The sequence below is a fragment of the Drosophila persimilis genome, unplaced genomic scaffold (assembly GCF_003286085.1).
Source record: "Drosophila persimilis strain 14011-0111.01,24,50 unplaced genomic scaffold, DperRS2 tig00000700-arrow-arrow-pilon, whole genome shotgun sequence".
NCBI classification, from domain to species: domain Eukaryota; kingdom Metazoa; phylum Arthropoda; class Insecta; order Diptera; family Drosophilidae; genus Drosophila; species Drosophila persimilis.
The window spans coordinates 527,975-549,324 of record NW_020825340.1 but is presented as its reverse complement, the minus strand read 5'-3'; the positions used below and the strand labels follow the sequence as shown (position 1 = coordinate 549,324).

The 21,350-nt window shown below is 50.3% G+C and overlaps 1 protein-coding gene across 3 annotated transcripts; it reads left to right on the top strand.

Annotated features, from left to right (window-relative positions):
* The first annotated feature begins 712 nt into the window (after window positions 1–712).
* On the top strand, window positions 713–20,439 carry LOC6601407 (tetratricopeptide repeat protein 28). Of its 3 annotated transcripts, none has more exons than XM_026992109.1 (6): window positions 713–780; window positions 7,641–7,835; window positions 12,425–15,662; window positions 16,017–17,643; window positions 17,704–18,473; window positions 18,544–20,439. In XM_026992109.1, the coding sequence occupies exons 2-6, from the start codon at window positions 7,689–7,691 to the stop codon at window positions 20,301–20,303; spliced, it is 7,542 nt and encodes a 2,513-aa protein (XP_026847910.1). In that variant the 5' UTR covers window positions 713–780; window positions 7,641–7,688; the 3' UTR covers window positions 20,304–20,439. The 3 variants fall into 3 exon arrangements, with proteins under 3 accessions (XP_026847910.1, XP_026847911.1, XP_026847909.1); XM_026992110.1 differs by lacking the exon at window positions 713–780 and adding an exon at window positions 2,032–2,046; XM_026992108.1 differs by lacking the exon at window positions 713–780 and having other exon boundaries at window positions 7,579–7,835.
* The last annotated feature ends 911 nt before the right edge of the window (window positions 20,440–21,350 follow it).

The following is a 21,350-nucleotide window of genomic DNA, read 5'->3' as shown; positions in this document are numbered from 1 at the left end:
CTTAATTGCAATGTATGTATATTTTGCAGCTTTTGGTACTTACAAATACCGAGATTATTAATTGGGATCGAGAAATATACATGTATATACAAAAATGCAATTAAATAGATGAATAGATCAAAAACATGTCAATCTTTGGTTTACAAGCAGCTTAAAAACCGGAGTTACAATTAATTAAAAGAATTGGGGTATAAAAAGGTCCATACTCCATAAATATGTAGTTCATATGTAAAAGATATGTAGTTACGGTGTAGTTACCATGTACCAAAATGAACATTTTATGGACCTTTTTTGTTTTACCCTTATTTTATAAACAAAAAATAAAATAAAGGTACTTAAAATTAGCATATATTGTAGAAAATTGATTCATCAATCGATTCATAATATTAAGCCGAATATCAAAATCGAGATATGTATATGACTTCTGATCATGGAGAGAGAACGATTAACCCATTGTCGACCTGTGGGTATTTAAATACACTCAACGAAAATTATATATCCTTAGAGCTTTTTTAATTAAAAAGGAATGATAGGATTTATCTACAAGAAGAATTTTCAAATAGTATTATTTTGGCGGCTTAACTAAGTTTCTAACCTGTTAAAATAAAGGGGGGTTAAGTGGGTTAAGCTCGGACTGGTCGCACCGCTCCAGCTAACAGAAATTACGGTACCGAAAGGTCGTGCGCACGCGTAGCTCCGAACGAAGTGAGGTGAACCAAACGCGGTGGTATCGGTTTCGAAAAACGACTTCCATTTTTTCAATTGTGGCAAATTTATAAAGTGAGTTTGAGAAAAAGAAATGCGAAACAAAAGCTGAGAAACTTCGGCAACGGCCTTTGAACTTCGCAAGGTAGCTTTGACATCTGCTGACGTTTTCGGAATTTATGCACTTTGTATCTCTCTGTGCTTCTCCCTTTCTTCTTTGGTCTGCGCAATCGAGGCCATGCATTTTTCCCCATTTTCGCCAAACAACATGGACTTCGATTTCAATGACCAAGACGGACTTGTTGTAGTGGTCGTAATTTTCCCCAAAACGTTCTCGCTTAGGTGCATTCCACAGTAAATGCTACTAATAACAAAGGCAACAACAAGAAGTTGTAGAAAACAAGGAACCCAACAACATCGAAAAAACCAAAGGAAGGCAATCCAAAGATTGGCCGCTTCCAGCAAAAAGATGAAAAAAAGTTGCTTGACTTGTTTGACCCAGGCATGTGTAACTGCTGTGTGTGTGTTTGGTGGGTTTCGTTTCCATGTGTGAGTGCGGCTCTGGCCATCCATGTCTTCTTCTTCTTCTTCTGCTTCATCTGTTGCTTCTTGTTGTTGGCCGCTGTGCAGCCGCAAAAGCAGCAGCCCCTATTCTACATAAATTTCCAAACAGAATGACACATAAAAGCCATAAAAATGACTTTTTAATTTATGCAAAGAACAACAAAAGCAAATGTAAAACAACATAACGGCTGCCTGCATAACTTTAATAACTTTATGTAACACACAAAACTGCAAATGGATTACGGCAACAAATATTTTCGTGCGTAAATGTGTGTGTGCGTTATGGAGTGTGTGTGAGAGAGAGAGGGAGTGCAAATTGAGGGCCGCATTCGTGGCTTGTTGTTGTAGGGAAAAGGACTTACAGTTAATCGGGATCGGAATGATTTAGTGCAGAATGTGCTCAGTGTATATAAACATACACATAGTAAATACATACATACATACCGAAGAAGAGAAAAAGCTTCTTTTCTAAATTCTTCGGCTCTCTCGTTCTCCCTCTAGCTCTTCCCCCCACCTGTTGAAACTCATTTTCATTCCGCATATTTTCACCAATTAAATTAATTTTAAAATAATTCCCCAGTCTGTGATAAAACAAAACGAGAAACAAGAAGAGCAGAAAGAGAAAAGCAGCAAGCAAAAACAACGGAAAAAAGGAGAAAATCAGAGAACCAGCAGCAATAACAGAAACAACAACACCAACGGCAGGTGAGAGATAGAGAGAGGAAAGAGAGAAGTACAAGGTAATCTTTCCAGTCTGCAGCGGCATTCCATTCCATGGTGAGTTGTAGTTGTAGGGTGGGTGAAGTGAACCCAAAAAAGTTCCCAAACCAAAAGTCTTGACCAAAAATGCTTAAGCAAGAAATTTATGTGACATGGGAATTAAAAATTCAAAACCCAAGGGGCCCCTACTTCCCGCTGTTCCTTCTGTCTCTGCAGGTCAATAAAAATAATTATATTAGATTTGATTTTCATTTAATAATTTGCATAATTTGACCCTAAATGGGGCCCCAGACCACACTGCGGTGGGTCGTTTGCTCGCTCTCTCGCTCTCCATAGAACGGTAACGGCTAACGGTGATTGCTGCAGCATGGCTGCCACTTTCTAGAGCTCCTTTTTGGCCCGACTCGGACTCCGACTCCGACTCGGTCTCGCTGCGCTTTAGTCTAATGATGTCAATTACATCGTGCCACTCGCAGCAGCATTGCGGACAACAAATGCATGCCACGCTTATAAGGCAGCAACAATGCGGCCTGCCACAACAGCTACAGCTACAGCAGCAGCGGCAGCAACAGCAACAGCAGCAGTAACAACAACAAGTGCCTGTGCCTGTGCCTGTGCCTCCAACTCTGGCTTCATTAAAATTGCTTTTCGTTTTGTCTACATCCATGTCCATGTCCCTCTCCTTCGCTCTCCGAACCGTTCGTTCGCCTTGTTTCCTTTTTCCATTCCATGCTGTTTTCATGTTCGTGGCTACTGGGAAATAGTTTAATGTTTTACCAACCAGCAGCAGCAGCATCAGCAGCAGCAGCAAACAATTTTAATGAGTTTTCACGAAATTGTACAAGCTCCCTGTTAAGGCCATGAAAAGCCAAAAACCAACAAAAAACCGAAACACCTCATATAAAACGCAACACATTTCGTATTTGTGTGATTAATTTTGTTGCCGATTTGTTAGTTAACAAGTCGCAAATGTGTGTTGGGGGAGGCAGAAGGAAAACTGCAGGAAAACCTTGGGAAAAATCCACACAGCAGCAGCAGCGGATTGTCTGAGGGAAACGTAGACGGAAGTGTTTGAAGCCGTAAATATGATATGTTGGGTATGCAATAAATGAGCTTTATATTCATTGATTTTCTTCTAAACTTTCCTAATCTTTGTAGACAAAATAAAGCGTATTTTCCGTGTCATTTATGAGTACTTAAGCACCCTTTATTCATCGCTCTGCTCCCCAATGGAATGGAATGAACTTCAGGCTTACAGTTTAATAATCATCAAATTTATGACTCAATTTTTGTACTGAGGCTGCGCTCCAAAATTTGGCCCAAGAGGAAAGACTCAACAAAATCGGTACCAAAATCGCTGTTGTCACGCCCACGTCGTTGCATGGCCAGGGGTTATGGTGGTAGAAATAAAAGCGGATCGGAGCAGGGATGGGGATGTGGATGGGGGCCCTTTTTACGCCCAATTTGTCACACATTTCAACAGGTTACGTGATGGAGAGGGAGATGGAAAAGGGAAAGGAGGAGAAGCAGAGGGCGGAGGCGCATTATCAAAACCCGAACGGAGAAGACGTTGACGAGGAACGAAGTAAACGTCTCTGGATGGATACCCACATACTGAGCTCTGGTCTGGGTGGAGCAGAGGGTCTCCGAGTCTGGACATGGACTTGTCTGTGGTTGGGTAGGCGTTTGTGGTGTGTGGAATTTTCGGGCATACCTGGCGGGCCTTATAAAGCGTGAGGAATTTCTTCTTACTGCATGATTCTCTGCCCTTCCCCCTCTGTTTGGTTCCCGGATCTGTGGGTCTGTGGCTCTGTGGCCTGTTGTCCTTTCTAAGTGAAAAATTATGCAAAAGTGTTTCATTTTAATAGCGGAAATCATTTATAGAAGTTGTAATAAAGAACCAGCGTGTACTCCTCGTCCCTGGATGGGTCCATGGATGGTCATGTTTTGTTGGGTTTTTTTTTTTTCGTTGATGTTGCACGTCCTTCCTCCTTCTTTGTGCTGTTGCCATTGCTGGTGCCCAGGGCTGAGTTTTGTGCTCGTTAAACGACCGCCAACGTAGCCCGAATGCAACAATGTTGCAACACTTTGTTATTGTGACAGTGGAGCAGTGGAGTGTCGGGTGGGTTAGGAATGGGAATGGGAATGGGAATGGGGATGGGGCCACATGGGGTACTGCGGCCATTCAAATGGAGTCCAACTTTAAGGCAAACTTTAGTTAGCGCTAATGACCTGACAAAAGGAATTCAAAGTGGTTCTTGTTCATGTTTTGGCTTGTGTGGTGTTGTTGTTTCTGGTAGTTGTTGACTTGTCCCCAGACTGCGCAGAATTAAACTGCAAGAGTTCCATTAGCTACAATGAGTGACAAAAGATCGGCCCAAGTAATTCCAAATATATTCCTTCTATTCCTTTATGAAATCATAACAAAAGATGCGTTTTCAGCTCAAAACATGTATATACGAAATATTTTCAAGAGCTCTAAAGGTATAACATACCTGTTCTTATAAGGTCGAAAATGTAAAAAATATATACTGGTGGGTGGCTTCGGGTTTCACTTACTTTTGAGTTTGGCATTTTCAGCCAAAAGATTCCGTTTTCGATTTTAGGTGCTCCCGTTTTCGCAATTTCTGTCAACGATATGTCTCATATTCTCATGTCCTTGTACAACAAGTCATCGATTTTTTTACTATTGCAGTTATGTTATGTTTTGTTTTATAAAAAGCAGTTTACTTTTCGTTTCGGAGGAAAATGTATCCGTATTTCCGTTTTCAAAAGTAAATCGGGTTTTTTTTTTGCGAAAGTGAAAGCCGGGGCATGCCTGATTGTTTGGATATTAACTCGTCTAAAAACTAAAGTGCACCGACTTTACATACATTTGACTTCATTTTATAAGATTTATAGTATTTAAAGAAGGAAAAAACCCGGCCAATTTTGGAAAGCATTTTATATGGAAAAATAAAAGACTTAAGGCACGAACTTGCAAAAAAAAGGGTGGGAAAATATATAAATATCATATAAAACATCGAAAGCACCATTACCGATATGACTTAATTTCTAAGAAAATTCCAGAGAAATACAAAAGACTTGGGACACGAACTTGCAAAAGTAAAAAAATTAAAGAAAAAACCTGTAATCTTTGAAGTGATTTGATGTAAAGCAACCAAATCATTTCCCATATGACTTCATTCCATGGCTAAATCAGTGCCAAACTCCCAATGGATAAGAAAAACTCAATGAAATGGGGAAAAAAGCGACTCATCTTTGCCTTCTGTCATTGCCGCTGCTGCTGTGCTCACACACGCAGACAGACAGACAGACAGAGAGACAGACAGACATAAACACAGCTGCCATAAAAACGACGGTGTACAAGTACAATTATAAAACCATCAAGGCATCTAAATTAGCTCATTTGGATCCATGGAACCGGGCTTCATAATCGTTAAAAGCCAAACAGCAGCAGGCAGGCAACAATAAGCAGACAGACACAGAAACTAATAATACGAGTAATAGTGCAAAAAGTGCAAAAGAGTAGACGGAGCAGAGGGAAAAGGCGAAAGAAAGAAAACATAACCAATAAAAGTAATAAAAGCAAACTGTTAAAAATGCCGCCACACAGGCGGCAAGGCAATTGATAAGCGTTTTATGACAGCAGCGATCTATAAAAGACAGAGAGAGCCTCCCAGAGAGGGAGACGGAGAGGTGAGCGGCGAGCGGGAGCGGGAGCCAGGTGAATGCATTACGGTTTATGAATTTTTTTATGCTCATTGATTTGGAAATTGCCGCGGCATTGAGTGCATCGAAACGGATCATAAAAATATCACAGAAGTGATCATAAATGCCGCCAACAAATTCCAATTGGAATGTTCAATGCCGTTCCAGTGTTTCTTCCACTCAATAAAATTGAAACGGATCAGATTCCAATGGACAAGCAGTGCAAAGCAGTGCAAGACTGTTCTAAAAAGAAGTACAGTCGTGGCTCTAGTGGCTCTAGATCTTTTAGAAGCCAGAAACAGTTAAATATCCTATGAGCGAAACAGAAGAGCAGTTGCATCAGTATCAGTATTTTTACTGTTCTCTGTATCGTTTCCTCATTAGAATTCCAAGCGCATAAGACACATTTCACCCGAATCGGGAGTAGAGGGAGTCAGTTTTTATATGTATGCATGTGTTTATACAGATTGAGTGCCTTTGGACCTGTTCCCGTCCGCTATGCTATCTTTTATCGTATGGGCCTGTGTAACCAATTTGTTCTCTCATTAGCATGCCATTGCTGTTGTGTTCGAGAGTGCACTGCCAGCGCATCCAATGAGTCAGTGGAACCAATGGAACTTTATTAGAATCATTGAGGAGAGAGTCCATGGAGCAATGGCGTTTGCGGTTAACCCGTCTGTCACTCAAGTCTTTTGTCATTGCGCGGCATAACATTTCAATTAAGGCCTCCAGCAGGCCTTACATATGGCTTCTAGCCGCAACGCAGCGAATACCCCTTGGAAACCTATTAAAAGACACACGGAATGCCACACAAAAGCAATTTCTATGCAAGAACAACAACAACAATAACAACAACGGTTTGGTTTGGGTCGGGGTCGGGGTCGGTCTGGGCTCAGGCTCTCTCAGATGTTACCAATTTCCGCTATAAGAAGAGATTTAATTGATTTGGCCAATTTGGGTTTTTTAATTACGATTTGCTGCTTGTTGCGGTGCCTGTGCCTGTGCCTGTTAATGTTTTCTGATGCGAACTTTCTCTAAGAAGAGTTTTGCAGCTACCGCAAACTCAATTAAATGATAACAAGTCCATCTGGGCGGTAGTCGGGAGTCGGGGCGTGGCCGAGCCCGTCCCAGACCAACGATGGCGATGATAGCCAGGCGCCGCTGGCAAGTGAATGGCGCAATCAGAATCATCTGGTCTCGCCAAACAGAATTCCCACTGAGCTCAGGCCACTGTGCGAAAAGTGCTACCCGGGAACAGGGCTGTGGTGGGCAGGCCACTGGGGAGAGACGAGACGAGACGTCTGCGGGCTCCACAAATTTATGGCCACATTCAATTGTCAAGTTTATGTGACTGCGACTGAGGATCGGGCCAATATTTGCATAAGAGGCGTCGTTGTCGGCGTTCGTCCCTTCACTGAAAAAAAAATCAACAACAATACAATACGAAACGTCAGAGTTTTGTGGATATTTTAAGGCCCAATAGATACAAATCTATGGCTTTCCCATGTGTGATATTTTACTAGATCATTTTTCTGTGTACATCTTAACAGAGGGGATTACTTTTGAAGAGATATTGGTACGAGTAGAACCATATTTTCCTAAATATTTCGTTGATATTTAACACAGATTATTCTTTTAGAGACACAAGTTGGAGCCTAAATATTTACCGAATTAATGCCGAAGATGAGGAATGCCTTGTCTTTTTTCTCTCAGTGTTTTTTTCCCTAGAATTCGCATTGGCATTTGAAAGCCCCCATTGTCAGTCTTCTCCTCTACTCCTCTCCGGCTGGAAGCTTTTGTTTTTGCTTTTACATTCCCGCCATCATTCTCTCTCTCTACCACCTCACTCTCCCTCTCACCGTCTCACCGTCTCACTCTCTCGCCGTCTATACATAAACATAATCTCCTCTGTTCTGTTCTGTTCTTTTCTTTTGTTGCAGAACGAAGGCGCTTTTTGATGGTATGATTCTACTTCTTGTGGCATACAAATGACGAATTATGAGAATCTTATAAATTTGCCATTAAATTTTAATGCAAATAATCATCATGCCAATAGTAATAGCGAGAACAATGCCAAAATTGCCGTCGCTGGCGAACAGCTTTTAAATAAGATGTCGCAGCGGGATTTCTCCGAGGTAAGTGGAAAAGGGTATCAAAATACCCATCATTATTTGGCATTCGGCAGCAGCTGGAAACCGTACAGAGATCCCTGTGCAGAGTATACCCCTTTCTCTCTCTGTCGCTCGACACGCACAAACATGTTTTGGCCATGTACATATGTACATGTTTCCAGTTTGCAGTTCAAACACCATGACAATTATTTATGGCCTTCAAATATATGTACATACATACATACATATGCAGGTATGTATGTACAATATAAAACTTAATCAGGCATTACGCTGCTCTGCTCTCCAAATTTAACCTCAAGAGGCAGAAAAGTTCAAAAAAGAAAAGAAGTCCCACAGAAAAACAGAAAACAGGAAAGCAGAAACAATCAGGCAATAATCAAAATGATGGCAAAATGATTTCAATGCTGATTAACTCAACAGCAGCGGCAAGACTACAAAAGGGCTTAGCTACAAGCAACAAAAACAACAACAAACAACAACAAAAAAAGAAGCAAAAACGAGCAGCCAAAATTAAACAAAAGCCAAGCAAAGCAGAGCAGCACAGACAGAGAGAGGGAGAGAGAGAGAGAGAGAGAGGGAGTGAACGAATCACGAATATCACATGAAGAAGCTTTAGATACCCTTGCCGATTGGATTCCATATAGAGCTGTCCTTCCATTCCATTATGTTGAAATTCAAATTACATATACATATATAGACGTATTTACACTGAGTTGATTTCGTAGATACCATTGTACCTTTTGTGAGGGTATCAAAGAATGCCAAAACGTAAGGCATTTTTGACTTGCACTAACCCCCAGCATAGCCCCAGTCCTGACCCTGACTCTGACTCTGGCCCTTTCATCATATTCCGCGCTGTCATGTCAGGGACAAAAAAACAAAACCCCAACAACAACAACAACAACAAGAACAAGCAGAAGAGGCTGAACAGACGACAACGTCAACGATGTTGGATAAGTTTCAGGCGCATGTCTCAAAGACAGATCCCTGGAAGCCACCCCCCTTCCCTGCCGGCTGGCAGTCGCCTCCCTGACTGACGTCCGTGTCTGTGTCCGCATTTCGAGTGGAGTGTCCCTTTGGCAGCTAGACGGACGATAGGAAATGCTTAAGCATAAACTGGGAGGAGCGCAGCGAAGGGGGAACTTAATTCGATTAAAGCTCATGTTTGAGGGGTTAACCAACAAAGCCACAATTCTTGCTGTTCAGTAGCGTAGGCAGACACGGCAGACAAAGGGGCAAAAGCTGCATAAATATCCGTCTTAATTTTATGCATCTTTTGAAGAGATTAGTCAGGATTAGGTCCACGTCCACCCCTGTGGCCTACGCTCATGAACATCGCATGTAGAAGAGCAGCAGAAGAGGGATGCCTACTGGAAACTGAATTGTCAATTAATGCTCTCCTTTTCAAGAGCTTACTCCGAATCAAGGTCACCCTTGCTCTCACTTACATGCGCTCCTTCCAACGGGATGTGCCTGGAAAGCTCTCATTCGCCGTCGCCTAAGCACAGCGTATCAAAAATCGTCAAAGCGAGCTGAAGAGAGAGGAATATCAGGAGCGGAGAGTGGGCGGAAGAGGGCCTAAGAGGAAGAGCCCGCAGCTAATTATTTTATTACGCGTTAAATTGCAACAAAATTCTTAAGTTGAGCGCAAAACATGCCAATGTGCGCCACAAGCAATCGTGAAATTGTTCGCATTCCAATGCGGCGGACTTTATCGATGGTCCGGGGTCCAGTCCCCAGTCCCCAGTGCCCAGTGACCAGCCTCGGGGGCCTCACAGGCACACTCTCTTACTCGCTCACACACACAGACACACACACACACACACACACAGATAGAGACAAACACAGAGAGGAGATGAACTTCCATTTGGTTCCAGGCAACAACCACTCGAAGCGAAGCGAAACCCAACTGCTGCCCGAATGCATCTATGGGTGCCACTTTTTTGTGGCGTTCTTTCTTCTTTTTTTTTATTATTTTTTTTTTAGCTCTTGCCTGTTGGGCGGACAACTGCCAACCGACAAACAGCGACCAGTTCTCGAATCGCAGGTTTTTCTCTTACATTCCTGAATACCTCTTTGGACTCACTTCCCATTGCCCCTCTATCTCGGTCTCCCTCTCTCTCTGTCTCTCTCTCTCTCTCTCTCTCTGTCGTTGGCTGCCTCCTCTTTTTCTCCCTTTCTCATTGCATAAAATTCTTGTCCGTCTTTGACTATTTTCTAAACTGCTGTTGGATGCTGCTGCTGCTGCCTGCCGTGGATGCTGCTTCCAATTTAGCTGGAATTGTTGAAGCGAGATAGCAAGCGTATCATTTTACATGACTTCTCTATGTGCCATTTGGGCGCCAATTCCTAAATTGACATACAGCATGGCACGAGGAACGCGAAGGCGAAGCTAAAGGGCAAAAAAGCGCGAAGGAAAGGCAGTATATAGAAGCCGTTGTTGTGGATACACTTTCTGGACGATGGTATTATGTACAGGGATATTGATCTGATATCTGAAGAGCCAAAGGGATTAACATCGAGTAGATTCGATCCTTCTTCGGTATAGGGTTTCAGGAAGATAACTGTACAGAGACGCATCAAAGATATGTTTCCATGGAAATGGATAAAAGCCGCCTGCCATGCCATCAGTCGCGCACACCATGTGGAATTTAAACGAATAGAAAGGCAACTCTGGGATTTTGGAAAGCTTCACAGCCTGCACTAGAAACAGTAAAAGGATAGGAGGGGGAAAAGAAGAGACCATGTCATATCCAGACCCAGTCAGAATTCATTCCCACAGTTTGAAGGGAGCTTATCCCAAAAGCTTATCCGGTCGCTGCCTAAGCTGTGCTCTGGCTGATTCTGGATCGCATTTGGTATACCTTTCATTCTATGTGCCTCTCGGATCTGCCTGCTATTAATATTATTATTATTTTCGTCGGGGAAATGATAACATCTGCTAATACTCTAGAGAATGCTGGTCCATGCAGAGGCAGAGAGAGAGAGAGAGAGAGCGGCGGCGCTCCCTTCCGCCGTTTCGAGGGCATGTTCTGTGCGTGTTTATTTGACTTTGACTTTGACTTTGACCACCACAATCTTCTCCCCGAGATCACTGCCTGGCCTTCCAGCACCGCCAACGCATGGAACTGCAGGGGGAACGATCTTGTACATTTCGCAAAGAAGGAGAGTTTTGGGGCTCTTTTGTGGTAACGCCCTCTTCATTTGTGGCTTATCGCCGGAGCTCTGAGCTGAAGACTTGGCTGGCTCTTATAAGCTGCATAAAACGAAAATTACGTTCTGCATCTGTCAGATACTTTGTTGTTGCCTGATTTATACGCCTGGCGGAGACCGTGCAGCGGTCGAGAGCGTCCAGAAGGCCAATCTAAGCACGTTATCCGTAGCTCACGCCCCGCCAGCGACAGGCGCGGCACCGACGGACCGGGGTATGGGGCATGGGGCATGGGGCATCCACATCGACACTTGTCGGGCACGTTTTCTAGGAAGCCACAGCGGGACCTGGCCATGGCCTCGTCTCGTATCGGGCTAATGCATTTGCATACTCATTGCATTTAATTGCTTCAAAAAATATGTAAAAAATTCTACGTCGTTGTCACGGTCTCGTCTTGTCTTGGTCTCATCCAGGCCGTGGCCGTGGCCGTGGCAGTGGCCGTGGCCGTGACCACAGCCATTGGTGGCTTATGCCAAAAATGGGCCTCAACTCTAGCACTCCGACACTTTTTCCTATGCGCGCTGCTACTGATTCGACTGCTGCCCCTGCCCCTGTCCCTGCGCCTGCGCCCGCCCTCCCCAGACCAACTGCTGCTGCCAGTCGTGGCTCAGTTCTTGGGCCACGAATTCGTGGAATTGCTTCCGCATTTGATGAGCGGCGGCGGGTGGCAGGCAGAGCGGGGGCCGAACAGGATCGGGAGCTGGGAGCGAACAGCAGTTGGCCGGGAAACGTGACTCGGTGGCCGCATACCTGAGCACCACCACCGCGAGAGGGCACTAAGGCTTGGAGCCGCAGTTGGAGCCGACGCTGGTGCGTCGGCATTTAACATAATTACAACCCACTGACGACCGCACAGTGGGGCAGGGTTCAAGGATATTGGAGATATATACATATGGATCCTTGTACAGAAATACCTTTCTACCATGAGAGCTGTTTGGGAGGAAGGAAAACAGAATAACATTTTAGGCATTTTTAATTAATTTAAAAACAAAATTCATGTTTACTTTTTTTTTGTCTTTTTTAATTTCTTTAAAATGTATATTTTGTATTTTTGTATATTTGGTTTATTTTTTGGGCAACATTTTTTCATTTCTTTCACCGATTAACGAATTTGACTCCAGAACATGCCACTTTTGACCCACTGTTCAGCATTCCAATGACTGCGGCAGATGTGTGCAATCATCCTCGAGTCTGCCCCCGATCCTTGCTCCCCTCCATCTCCTCTGTACAGTTGTGTTTATTGCTCTACTTAGAGGCAGTCGCAGTCGCAGTCGGCAGGGAATGCTCAAGCCAGCAATTTGGCCATAATCAATGCTAACTCTGATCCACCGCTCATCCTTAAACCTCTCTCTCTCTCTCTCTCTGTTTCTGTCTCCTCCAGAACGAACCGGAATGTAATCCGGAGCTGCCTGCCGCGAACCGCGCCCTCTTCCTGGAGAAGGTGCGCCAATCGAATGCCGCCTGCCAGAACGGAGACTTTGCCACCGCGGTGCTGCTCTACACGGACGCCCTGCAGCTGGACCCCGGCAACCACATCCTCTACAGCAACCGTTCGGCGGCGCTGCTCAAGCAGGGACAGTTTGCGGCTGCCCTTCAAGATGCCACGCAAGCGCGGGAGCTGTGCCCCCAATGGCCGAAGGCGTACTTCCGCCAGGGCGTGGCTCTGCAGTGCTTGGGACGCTACGGCGAGGCACTGGCATCCTTTGCCTCGGGCCTGGCCCAGGAGCCCACGAACAAGCAGCTGATGGGCGGATTGGTGGAGGCTTCGTTGAAGAGTCCCCTGCGGACAGCCCTGGACCCGACGCTGCAGCAACTGAGGACGATGCAGCTGCAGGAGTCGCCGTTTGTGGTCAGTTCGGTGGTGGGGCAGGAGCTGCTGCAGGCCGCACAGTACCAGGCAGCGGTGGCCGTGCTGGAGGCGGCTCTCCGGATCGGCAGCTGCTCGCTGAAGCTGCGGGGATCCGTCTTCAGCGCCCTCAGCTCCGCCCACTGGGCACTGAATCAGCTGGATCAGGCCATTGGCTACATGCAGCAGGATCTGGCGGTGGCCAAGTCCCTGGGCGACACGGCGGGCGAGTGCCGGGCGCACGGGAACCTCGGTTCCGCCTACTTTAGCCAGGGGGCCTACAAGGAGGCCCTGACGGCGCATCGCTATCAACTGGTGCTGGCCATGAAGTGCAAGGACACGCAGGCGGCAGCCTCGGCCCTCACGTCGCTGGGACACGTGTACACGGCCAGCGGGGACTTCCCCAACGCCTTGGCCTCCCACAAGCAGTGCGTGCAGCTGTTCAAGCAGCTGGGGGATCGTCTCCAGGAAGCCCGCGAGATCGGCAACGTGGGCGCCGTCTATCTGGCGCTTAGCGAGTGCGAGGCGGCCCTCGACTGCCACACGCAGCACCTGCGGCTGGCCCGCAAGCTGCACGACCAGGTGGAGGAGGCGCGAGCGTACTCGAATCTCGGCTCCGCGCATCACCAGCGGCGACAGTTCACGCAGGCTGCGGCCTGCCACGAGCAAGTGCTGAGGATTGCCCAGGCCCTGGGAGACCGTTCTATGGAGGCGGCCGCCTATGCGGGCTTGGGGCATGCGGCACGCTGCGCCGGCGATGCAAATGCCTCGAAACGCTGGCACGAACGGCAGCTGGCGATGGCCCTGGCCGCCAGGGACAAGCTGGGCGAGGGCAGAGCCTGCTCGAATCTGGGCATCGTCTATCAGCTGCTGGGATCCCACGATGCGGCGCTGAAGCTGCACCAGGCCCATCTGGGGATAGCCCGCTCGCTGGGCGATCGCACGGGCATGGGCAGGGCGTACGGGAATATGGCGCGCATGGCCCACATGGCCGGATCCTACGAGGCGGCAGTGAAGTACCACAAGCAGGAGCTGGCCATCAACCAGGCGGTGCATGATCGCAGCGCAGAGGCGGCCACGCATGGAAATCTGGCAGTGGCCTACCAGGCACTGGGCGCCCATGATGCAGCGCTCACCCACTACCGGGCGCACCTTTCGACGGCCAGGTCTCTCAAGGACACGGCCGGGGAGGCCTGTGCTCTGCTGAATCTCGGTAACTGCCTCAGCGGGCGACAGGAGTACGAGGAGGCGGTGCCCCACTACGAGAGCTACCTGATGCTCGCCCAGGAGCTGGGGGACGTGACCGCTGAAGGCAAGGCTTGTCATCTGCTGGGATACGCGCACTTCTCGCTGGGCAACTATCGGGCAGCGGTGCGCTACTACGACCAGGACCTGGCCCTCGCCAAGGACGCCCAGCATCGTCCGAACATGGGCAGGGCCTACTGCAATCTGGGGCTGGCGCATCTGGCGCTGGGACACACTGCCGCCGCACTCGAGTGCCAGCAACTGTTCCTGGCCGTGGCACATGCCACCAACCAGCTGCCAGCGAAATTCCGGGCTCTGGGCAACATCGGGGACATCCTCATACGCACTGGCTCCCACGAAGAGGCTATCAAACTGTATCAACGGCAGCTGGCACTGGCCCGGGCAGCGGGCGACCGTTCGATGGAGGCCGCTGCCTGTGGAGCGCTCGGACTGGCCCATCGTCTGATGCGGCGCTGGGACAAGGCACTGGGACATCACACACAGGAGCTGACACTGCGCCAGGAGCTGTGCGACCTGGCGGGAGAGTGTCGCGCCCATGGGCACCTGGGGGCCGTCCACATGGCCCTCTGCAGCTGGACGAATGCCGTCAAGTGCTACCAGGAGCAGCTGGAGCGGGCGCAGGAGCAGCGGGATGCTGCCGTGGAGGCACAGGCCCATGGGAATCTGGGAATAGCGCGCCTCAATATGGCCCACTACGAGGCGGCCATTGGATGCCTGGAGGCGCAGTTGGGGACTCTGGAGAGGGTCTCCTTGCCATCCACGCAGGCGGATCGTGCACGTGCTCTGGGTCATCTGGGAGACTGCTATGCGGCCCTCGGGGACTACGAGGAGGCACTCAAGTGCCACGAGCGCCAGCTGCAACTGGCGTTGGGGCTGGCCAGTCACCGGGATCAGGAGCGTGCCTATCGGGGATTGGGACAGGCCAGACGCTCGCTCGGGCAGCTGCCGGCGGCTTTGGTCTGCTTGGAGAAGCGTCTGGTGGTGGCCCACGAGCTGCACAGTGCCGAGATCAAGGCTCTGGCCTACGGGGATCTGGGGCATGTCCATGCCGCTTTGGGGAACCACACGCAGGCCCTGAACTGTCTCGAACATCAGCGGGAACTGGCGCAGGGGCTGCAGGATCGCGCCCTCGAGTCGGATGCCATGTGCGCCCTGGGCCAGGTGCAGCAGCGGATGGGCCAGCACTCGGAAGCCCTCGATCTGCACCGACAGGATCTGCAGATATGCACGGATCTGGCGGCTCCCTCGCTGCAGGCTAGGGCACTCAGCAATCTGGGTGCCGTGCACGAGTCCCTCGGCCAGCAGGCGGAGGCCCTCAAGTGTTACGACCGGCAGCTGGAGCTCAGCGCGGATCGTCTCGGCAAGGCGACGGCCTGCCTGGCCCTTGGACGCGTCCATCATCAGCTGGAGCAGCACCCACAGGCCGTGGAGTATCTGCGGCAGGGACTGACGAGCGCGCAGTCCATCGGCAAGTCGGAGGAGGAGGCCAAGATAAGACATCAATTGGGTGAGTGGCTGCTGGCAATTGCTTTGTTAACAATAAGTCTAGACTTAGATTCGTGTTGATGCATGCAACAGCCAGAAGGAATATATATATTCTTGATCCCCATCAATAGCCGAGTCCGTCTGTCCGTCCTGTTTGACTTCTGTTTGTTCCGCTCCCACGCGCCCACGCACTCTATCTATTCCGCTCTCTATTTCTCGCACTCTTTCTCGTGCAGCGTGTGCCCCACGCCGGAGTGAGCGAGATGGTAATTCGTTGGTGGCAAGAGAGAAACAGAGAAAGAGTATTAGGCCACAATGAGGCGAACTAGCACAAAATCATTCAATAATTGATAATCATTGAAATTTCTTTACCCAGGTCTTGCCCTTCGCTCCTCTGGCGATGCCGAGGGGGCTCGCCTTCAACTGGAGACCGCCGCCCAGCTGCTGGAGGCCGTGCGTCACGAGCAACGCAGTCCGGAGACGCGTCTGGCCCTGTACGATCTGCAGACGAACTGCTACCATCTGCTGCAGCAGCTGCTGGTGGCCCTGCAGCGCAACGAGGAGGCCCTGGTGGCCGCCGAGCGGTGCAAGGCTCGCGGCGGAGCAGATGCCATGGGCAATGAGAGCAACAAGGCGCCGCTGGCGGACAGCGAGGCCATCCAGGAGACGGTGAATCGCGGACGGATGCCGGTGCTGTACTACAGTCTGGCCGGGGAGCAGCTGTTTGCCTGGCTGCTGCATCCCCAGACGGGGATTGTGCGCTTCCATGCGGCCCGCATCGATGCCCAGACTCTGCAGCTGCCATTGTCCCTCAGCGAGGAGGAGGAGGAGGAGCTTGAAATGGAGGAGGAGGAGAGGGAGCAGCCGCAGGGCGATGGACTGCTCGAGCGATATGTTAACATGGTGCGGGATAACCTGGGCGTCAACTCCCAGAGCCTGCTGCACGAGGGCGACGGCAGCGGGTGGCGGGCCAGCACGGAGCAGCTGCTGGAGGATCTGCCCGGAGCAGGAGCCGGAGGAGGCGGCTTTCTGCGCATGGTCAGCAGGAATCAGCTGCTCAACTCTTCCAATTATTCCCTGAGCTCCCTGTTCTCCCTGGGCTCCGTTGGAGGCTCGGTGGCCAGTCTGCAGGGCTCCACGCGCTCCGTGGGCAGCCGCAGTTCCCGTCGGGCGCCGCCTGTGCCCGCCTGGCGGGGACCCTCCTGCCTGCACACCCTCTACAACTTGCTGCTGGCTCCCTTCGACGACCTCCTGCCCTCGGCCAATCTCTCGCGACAGGGCAGGCGTGAGCTCATCCTCGTGCTGGACAGCTCCCTGTATCTGGTGCCCTTCGCTATCCTGAGGGCGGCCGGGGAGGACGGGGAATATCTGTCGGAACGCTGTGCCATTCTTACGGCTCCCTCCCTGCAGGCGCTGCGCAGCCGACCCAAGGTGCGGCGGGATCGGGCTCGTCCTCCCAAGGCTTTGGTGGTGGGAGGTCCTCGTGTACCCGGCAGTCTGGCGGAACGCTGGGGCTGGGCAGGTGCTGAGTCGCCGGCAGCCCTACAAGAGGCCGCCATGGTGGCGGACATGCTGCAGGCCACCGCTTTGGCCGGCTCAAATGCCACCAAGGAGTCCGTCCTGGCAGAGCTTCCCTCCGCCGAATGCATACACTTTGCAGCCAATATAAGCTGGCAGCTGGGCGCCGTGGTGCTCAGTCCTGGGGACGTGGTCACCGCCGAACAGCAGCAGCAGAAGGAGCCGCACGAGCCCCAACTATCGGACTTCACTTTGGCCGCCGGAGAACTGCGGCAGCTGCGCCTTAGCGCCCGTCTGGTGGTGCTCAGCTCTTACCACTCCGTGGAGCCCATCACGGGGGCCGGAGTGGCCCATTTGGCCGGCGGCTGGCTGATGGCTGGTGCCGGCGCCGTGCTTATTTCTCTATGGCCCGTCCCGGAGACGGCAGCCAAGATCCTGTTGCGTGCCTTCTACTCGGCTCTGTTGCAGGGAGCACGAGCTGCACGGTAAGCTCCTGCTACGATTTATCATCCTTCATATTTAATGGAATCCTCTCTCCTTTGCAGCGCCCTGGCAGAGGCCATGCAGACGGTGCAGCACACGAAACACTTTGCCCATCCGGCCAACTGGGCGGGATTCCTGCTGGTCGGCAGCAATGTGCGGCTGTCCAATAAGGTGGCGCTGGGCCATGCCCTCTGCGAGCTTCTGCGCACGCCAGAGAGGTGTCGGGACGCCTTGCGGGTGTGCCTGCATCTGGTGGAGAAGAGTCTGCAGCGGATCCATCGCGGGCAGAAGAATGCCATGTACACGACGCAGCAGAGCATTGAGAACAAGGCGGGTCCCGTGGCCGGCTGGAAGGATCTGCTGATGGCTGTCGGATTTCGCTTCGAGCCCGCTGCCAATGGCATCCCCTCGAGCGTGTTCTTCCCGCAGGCAGATCCCGAGGAGCGGCTCTCGCAGTGCTCGGCCAGTCTTCAGGCTCTGCTGGCCCTGACGCCGGCTACGCTTCAGGCGCTGGCCAAGCTGGTCCACGTAAACAGTGCCGAGCATGCGGACGACATCATTGCCGTGATCCGGAACATTCTGGCCCAGTTTCCCCCGGCCGCCGTCACCAGTACAGCAGCAGCTGTGGGTGCCATCAAGCAGGAGGAAGCCTGCTGCATTGAGATGCCGTTGAGTGTGCGCCTGTGGCGCGTGGCAGGATGCCATGAACTGCTCGCCTCCGTGGGCTTTGATCTGACCGAGGTGGGGGCTGATCAGGTGATCCTCCGCACGGGCAAGCAGGCCAATCGTCGTCACTGCCAATTCGTCCTTCAGGCACTTCTTGCCTTGTTTGGTGAGTACTTAGATGAGTTTTTGCTGGGAGTAATCCTCTTATTAAGCTATATGTATATATACCCCTTCAGACACTCGAGAGGCACCCAAGAACCTAGGCATGGGCATGGACTTGGAATCGGCGCAGAGCAGCAGCTGCGAGTCGCTGGCCGAGACGGAGATGGATGCCATCACACCTGTCCAGCCCACGGCCAGCAGCACTCCCTCCGTGAGCTCTGGGAAAGCTCCGCTGCCATTGCATCCGCGCAGCGCCTTCATCTCGTATGTGCGGCGTCGCGGGGAACCAGATGGCGGACGCACAGAGGTGACTGTAGGATCAGGAGGTGGAGGAATTGGAGGTGGCTTGGACTCCAGCCTGGCCAACACTACCGACAGCGAGCATTCGCTGTCCGATGGCTATGCCACACAGCCGGGCCTTGGATTTGCCAATCCGCGCCTCGGCTATGCCAGTATGCGTGCCCCTGTGAGGGTATCACGGCCAGGCGGTGGCGGAGAGAGCGATGCTGCCTTTACCCCCAGTCCTCCTGTCACAGATCCCAGCCTGACGCTGGCCCTCGCCCACCAGACACGCATCAGGAGTCTCTATTCCCAGCCGACAACTGTGGCGAATTCAGCATCCGCCGGAATGGTTGGGAGCAGCGTGAACAACAGACGACCGGATAGCTCCAGCTCGGCCAGCAGCACCACAGACTGGGAGGGATCCGGACATGCGACGGTGCTGCGACGCGGAGCCGGAGTGGCAATGCCCCAACAGCAGCCACCTTTGCCCCCGCCACGGCCGCCAGCCTATCACAATTTGGGTGTGGGCATCGGAGGACGCAGCAAGCCCAAAATCAAGCTGGGAAGTGCCCAGAGTTCACTGGCAGCGCGGGTAAACAAGGAGCACGCTCTGTTTATGGACAGGCTGAGTGTGCGGACGGAGCTGAGTGCTCCGGGAGGCAATCCCATAGGAGCTGGAGCAGCGGCCACCAGAAAACCACTGGCCCTGCCCGAGGAGGAAGAGGTCTCCAGTGTGGTATTCAATCCAGCTAGCCTGTACTTCTCCCAAACAGACACCGACCTGTTGTTGAGCGAGCCCAAGCCGGAGGAGAGTCCCACTGCGGCCAAGACGAGCTCCAAGTGCCTGCAGGAGAGCATGATGCGTCATATAAACCGCGAGCTGACACCCAGTATCTCAGAGCTGTATCATGAGCGCAATCTGGGCCTGGGACTGGCCCCACCGCTCTCCAAGCTGCTGCTCAGCCCCAACTACGAGGAACAGGAGGGTAACGGCATGGGCGAGGGCTGTCAGCAGTCCTCCGCCGGCCTGAAAACCCTAGTGGACGCGGTCAACGAGCTGGAGTTGAGTGGCAGCTCTTCGGGGGCCACCATGCCCACTGTGGTGGGTGGAAGCAACGAGGTGGAAGGCACATCCGGCGCCATTACCGCCGCGGACCGCGCCACCTGCCCCATTTGCGGTGAGCATGCGGATGTTATCTGCCGCTGCAAGGCTGCCACCATTCAAAAGAAGAGCAGTCTCAAGCCCTGGCTGAGCAATGTCCCCGCCAGCAGTATGGTCCAGGCCAGCGAGCTAACCACAGCGGACATTCTGGAGCGACGCCTAGAGATACACACGAGCAACGCGGGGGCACCCTTTGCGGCAGAACTATGTCGTCGCGACGAGGGTGACGGTCGCTCTGTAGCAGACTCCCAATGCAGCAGCAACTACAAGCGAGTGCTGGCCAGCGCCTCGGGTGGGGCCATGGGACTAGTGGACATCGGCAATGGCAGCTCAGCGGAGCCACAAAGCGCTCCTTCGGCGGCCACCTGCTCGGCTGCTCGTCTGGTCTAGATTTGCTTGATACTTAGCTATATTTATTATTATATTTACGGAATGCCTTTTATGAATTTTTTGTATCTTTATAACCAAGCCACTGATTAAAAAGTACTCAATTATTTAAACCATTGTGAAATAAGGTCATCCCTAAGCTAAGAAACTTTATACAATTAGGTTATCTATTTAGCACAAATATAAAATGTTTTATGGAAAACCTGCTGTTTATTTAAAGCACCAGGCTATACTCAAGGGGAGAGAGACTCTTGTAGTCTCCAATTTGTACTCGTTTATTTTACGGACTGGGAATGTAGTCTGCCTAAAACGGACAAGAAATCCATCCTCCACTCAGTCGGATATGTAATTTAGGTTTTTGTTCCTCTAAAATTCCTAGTGTCACAGATGGAGTCTATATACGCTATGTATGCATGTGTTTGCGGGGGGTCTCCAAAACGGGAAGAGGGGAAATTGTTAAATGAAGACATTTTCTCGGATTTTGTAACTAATGTAACTAATTTTATTTTGTTTACTTAGTTTTTACAGGTTTCAATAATTTATGTTTTGTGTGTGTTTTATCATCAAGTTGTAAATGAATTTTTATGCCTTATATTTTGTATATATATGTATATATGTATGCATATATAGCATATGCAAATATATAGCTGCATTTTGTGTGTGTGTGTGTGGGTGTGTGTTTTGGGGCGGGTGGTTTTGTATATATAAATATGTATGCCTGGATTTTTCACTTTACAATCTTAAATGTTAACTACGCAAAAAATGGTTGGTTTTCCCATGTGTCTGTGTGTTTGTGTGTGTGTGCCATTGAATATGCTGCAAGACAATTCTACAATAAACTTTAATTTAATGTATATATAACTACATTACATATATAGCTACAATATATTTATATCAATGTGTATATTCAAAATGTGAAATAAAAAAAAAAACTTTATTTAAAAATATGCGTTCTTTTTTTGTTTAGTTTATAATTTATGCTCCCTCTTTCGTTCCTTTCCTTATTATCGCGCCATTCATTTTCATTTCCTTTGTTGGCCTTATATTTAA